This window comes from Echiichthys vipera (assembly GCF_963691815.1).
Source record: "Echiichthys vipera genome assembly, chromosome: 15".
NCBI lineage: Eukaryota > Metazoa > Chordata > Actinopteri > Perciformes > Trachinidae > Echiichthys > Echiichthys vipera.
The window spans coordinates 451,484-456,483 of NC_139840.1; the positions used below are offsets into that span (position 1 = coordinate 451,484).

The window sequence follows — 5,000 nt, forward strand, 5'->3', positions numbered from 1 at the left end:
TTTTTAAACGTGGGTCAGACAGAAGCTGTAATCTGCATTCTTCAGACGTGAGCAGCTGATGTTCAACACCTCAGCCGACGTGTTTCTGCTGCTGCCGACAACAACAACAACAACAACAGCAACAACAACAACAACAACAACAACAGCAACAACAACAACAACAACAACAACCACAACAACAACAACAACAACAACAGCAACTGAAACTCACAACAACAACAACAGCAACAACAGTAGCAACAACAACAACTAAAACTCACAACAACAACAACAACAGCAACTGAAACTCACAACAACAACAACAGCAACAGCAACAACAGTAGCAACAACAACAACTAAAACTCACAACAACAACAACAACAACAACAACAACAACAACAACTAAAACTCACAACAACAACAACAACAACAACTAAAACTCAGAACAACCCCCCCCCCCCCTCTGCCCCCCCCTCCTGCCCCCCCCCCCCCCCCCCCCCCAGCCGGCCGGCCCCGGAGGAGCCGGTGGAGCAGCTCATGTGTGCGTCCCACCCTGAGGAGCGGATCAACATCTACTGCGTGACCTGCAGCGCCCCGACCTGCTCCCTCTGCAAAGTGTTCGGGGGCCACCGCGACTGTGAGGTCGCTCCGCTGGACGCCATCTTCACCACACAGAAGGTGACGTTACCACGACGACCGCCTCCACCCGCGACATCACAGAGCAGCTCATCATGTGTGTGTGTGTGTGTGTGTGTGTGTGTGTGTGTGTGTGCAGGCTGAGCTCTCTGACTGTATCTCCATGTTGGTCGGGAACAACGAGAGGACTCAGGCGATCATCAGTCAGCTGGAGGAGACCTGCAGAGCTGTGGAGGTGAGTCCGGCCCCCTGGACTCAACCGGGTCCAGAACAGTCCTACAAAGGTCCAGAACAGTCCTACAAAGGTCCCAGAACAGTCCTACAAAGGTCCAGAACAGTCCTACAAAGGTCCAGAACAGTCCTACTAAGGTCCCAGAACAGTCCTACAAAGGTCCAGAACAGTTCTACAAAGGTCCAGAACAGTCCTACAAAGGTCCAGAACAGTCCTACAAAGGTCCCAGAACAGTCCTACAAAGGTCCAGAACAGTCCTACAAAGGTCCCAGAACAGTCCTACAAAGGTCCAGAACAGTCCTACAAAGGTCCAGAACAGTCCTACAAAGGTCCAGAACAGTCCTACTAAGGTCCCAGAACAGTCCTACAAAGGTCCCAGAACAGTCCTACAAAGGTCCAGAACAGTCCTACTAAGGTCCCAGAACAGTTCTACAAAGGTCCCAGAACAGTTCTACAAAGGTCCAGAACAGTTCTACAAAGGTCCAGAACAGTCCTACAAAGGTCCAGAACAGTCCTACAAAGGTCCCAGAACAGTCCTACAAAGGTCCAGAACAGTCCTACAAAGGTCCAGAACAGTCCTACAAAGGTCCAGAACAGTCCTACAAAGGTCCAGAACAGTCCTACAAAGGTCCAGAACAGTCCTACTAAGGTCCCAGAACAGTTCTACAAAGGTCCCAGAACAGTTCTACAAAGGTCCCAGAACAGTTCTACAAAGGTCCCAGAGCAGTTCTAGGACGGTCCTGGTTCACCTGGTTCCGTCTCTTCATGTCCGTGTTCTCAGGAGAACGGTCGCAGGCAGAAGTCGAAGGTGTGTGAGACGTTCGACCACCTGTTCGCTCTGCTGGAGGAGAGGAAGGGGGAGATGACGCTGAGGATCAGCTGTGAGCAGGAGGAGAAGCTGCACTACATCAGGGGTCTGAGCGGGAAGTACACGGAGCACCTGGAGAACGCCGCCAAGCTGCTGGAGACCGCCATCCAGACCATGGATGAGTCCGAGATGGCCGTGTTCCTGCAGGTGAACCTGAACGCACCGCTGTAGTGTGCTAACGTGTGCTAAAGTGTCCTCTAGGAGCATAAACGTGTGCTAAAGTGTCCTCTAGGAGCATAAACGTGTGCTAAAGTGTCCTCTAGGAGCCTAAACGTGTGTTAAAGTGTCCTCTAGGAGCATAAACGTGTGCTAAAGTGTCCTCTAGGAGCATAAACGTGTGTTAAAGTGTCCTCTAGGAGCATAAACGTGTGCTAAAGTGTCCTCTAGGAGCATAAACGTGTGTTAAAGTGTCCTCTAGGAGCATAAACGTGTGTTAAAGTGTCCTCTAGGAACATAAACGTGTGTTAAAGTGTCCTCTAGGAGCATAAACGTGTGCTAAAGTGTCCTCTAGGAGCATAAACGTGTGTTAAAGTGTCCTCTAGGAGCATAAACGTGTGCTAAAGTGTCGTCTAGGAGCATAAACGTGTGTTAAAGTGTCCTCTAGGAGCATAAACGTGTGCTAAAGTGTCCTCTAGGAGCATAAACGTGTGTTAAAGTGTCCTCTAGGAGCATAAACGTGTGCTAAAGTGTCCTCTAGGAGCATAAACGTGTGCTAAAGTGTCCTCTAGGAGCATAAACGTGTGTTAAAGTGTCCTCTAGGAACATAAACGTGTGTTAAAGTGTCCTCTAGGAGCATAAACGTGTGTTAATGTGTCCTCTAGGAGCATAAACGTGTGCTAAAGTGTCCTCTAGGAGCATAAACGTGTGTTAAAGTGTCCTCTAGGAGCATAAACGTGTTAAAGTGTCCTCTAGGAGCATAAACGTGTGTTAAAGTGTCCTCTAGGAGCATAAACGTGTGCTAAAGTGTCCTCTAGGAGCATAAACGTGTGCTAAAGTGTCCTCTAGGAGCATAAACGTGTGCTAAAGTGTCCTCTAGGAGCATAAACGTGTGTTAAAGTGTCCTCTAGGAGCATAAACGTGTGCTAAAGTGTCCTCTAGGAGCATAAACGTGTGTTAAAGTGTCTTCTAGGAACATAAACGTGTGTTAAAGTGTCCTCTAGGAGCCTAAACGTGTGTTAAAGTGTCCTCTAGGAGCATAAACGTGTGCTAAAGTGTCCTCTAGGAGCATAAACGTGTGTTAAAGTGTCCTCTAGGAGCATAAACGTGTGCTAAAGTGTCCTCTAGGAGCATAAACGTGTGTTAAAGTGTCCTCTAGGAGCATAAACGTGTGCTAAAGTGTCCTCTAGGAGCATAAACGTGTGCTAAAGTGTCCTTTAGGAGCATAAACGTGTGTTAAAGTGTCCTCTAGGAGCATAAACGTGTGCTAAAGTGTCCTCTAGGAGCATAAACGTGTGTTAAAGTGTCCTCTAGGAGCATAAACGTGTGTTAAAGTGTCCTCTAGGAGCATAAACGTGTGCTAAAGTGTCCTCTAGGAGCATAAACGTGTGTTAAAGTGTCCTCTAGGAGCATAAACGTGTGCTAAAGTGTCCTCTAGGAGCATAAACGTGTGTTAAAGTGTCCTCTAGGAGCATGAACGTGTGCTAAAGTGTCCTCTAGGAGCATTAACGTGTGTTAAAGTGTCCTCTAGGAGCATAAACGTGTGTTAAAGTGTCCTCTAGGAGCATGAACATGACTGGACTCTTATTTTGAAATAATGTAAATAATATTGATGACGTCAGCAGTAACTTTGATTTCTTCTTCACAGACGACCAAACCTCTGCTGCAGAAGTGAGTCTCTGACATCACGTCCTGTTTGTTTGTTATTGTTGTTGTTGTTGTTGTTGTTGTTGTTGTTGTTGTTGACATTAGTAAAGAGGAAGTGTGTCTGTGCACAGGATGGAAGCAGGGACCAACACGTCTCACATCGATAAAATCCAGCACGGCTACGAGAACATGGATCACCTGAGCGCCAACTTTGAGCTGCAGAGGAGGGCGCTGGGCCAGGTGGACTTCCTGCCACGTGAGACGCCAATGGGGCTCTACGGGGAGGTCTATGGGGACTGGTTCTTTAACATGGAGGTCTATGGGGACTGGTTCAGTGTAACATGGAGGTCTATGGGGACTGGTTCAGTGTAACATGGAGGTCTATGGGGACTGGTTCATTAACATGGAGGTCTATGGGGACTGGTTCTTTAACATGGAGGTCTATGGGGACTGGTTCATTAACATGGAGGTCTATGGGGACTGGTTCATTAACATGGAGGTCTATGGGGACTGGTTCATTAACATGGAGGTCTATGGGGATTGGTTCAGTAACATGGAGGTCTATGGGGACTGGTTCAGTAACATGGAGGTCTATGGGGACTGGTTCAGTAACATGGAGGTCTATGGGGACTGGTTCATTAACATGGAGGTCTATGGGGACTGGTTCAGTGTAACATGGAGGTCTATGGGGACTGGTTCAGTGTAACATGGAGGTCTATGGGGACTGGTTCATTAACATGGAGGTCTATGGGGACTGGTTCATTAACATGGAGGTTTATGGGGACTGGTTCATTAACATGGAGGTCTATGGGGACTGGTTCATTAACATGGAGGTCTATGGGGACTGGTTCATTAACATGGAGGTCTATGGGGACTGGTTCATTAACATGGAGGTCTATGGGGACTGGTTCATTAACATGGAGGTCTATGGGGACTGGTTCAGTTTAACATGGAGGTCTATGGGGACTGGTTCAGTTTAACATGGAGGTCTATGGGGACTGGTTCTTTAACATGGAGGTCTATGGGGACTGGTTCAGTTTAACATGGAGGTCTATGGGGACTGGTTCAGTTTAACATGGAGGTCTATGGGGACTGGTTCAGTGTAACATGGAGGTCTATGGGGACTGGTTCATTAACATGGAGGTCTATGGGGACTGGTTCACTAACATGGAGGTCTATGGGGATTGGTTCATTAACATGGAGGTCTATGGGGACTGGTTCATTAACATGGAGGTCTATGGGGACTGGTTCACTAACATGGAGGTCTATGGGGACTGGTTCAGTAACATGGAGGTCTATGGGGACTGACTCTAGCGTTAGCCTCGTTTAGCATCAGCTGATTGCTACGTGTTAGCATTGAATGCTAACATGTTGTTGTTGTTGTCAGTTGATGAAGACGAGGATGAGGATGAAGAGGAAGCAGTGGAGGTCAGAGGGACGACCTCGGCCAATCAGCAGCCTGCTCTGTCTCCGGCTCCACCT

The 5,000-nt window shown here is 48.0% G+C and overlaps 1 protein-coding gene across 1 annotated transcript in view; it reads left to right on the forward strand.

The window, feature by feature from the left end:
• LOC310957402 (E3 ubiquitin-protein ligase TRIM63-like) overlaps positions 1 to 5,000 on the forward strand; it is an 8,318-nt gene that overhangs the window by 2,831 nt on the left and 487 nt on the right. The window contains exons 3-8 of the mRNA XM_083927951.1: positions 483 to 657; positions 755 to 850; positions 1,629 to 1,862; positions 3,520 to 3,542; positions 3,650 to 3,774; positions 4,906 to 5,000. The exon at positions 4,906 to 5,000 is cut by the window's right edge and continues 147 nt beyond it. Coding sequence (XP_083784077.1) covers positions 483 to 657; positions 755 to 850; positions 1,629 to 1,862; positions 3,520 to 3,542; positions 3,650 to 3,774; positions 4,906 to 5,000 — 748 coding nt within the window. The remainder of the gene's footprint in view (positions 1 to 482; positions 658 to 754; positions 851 to 1,628; positions 1,863 to 3,519; positions 3,543 to 3,649; positions 3,775 to 4,905) is intronic.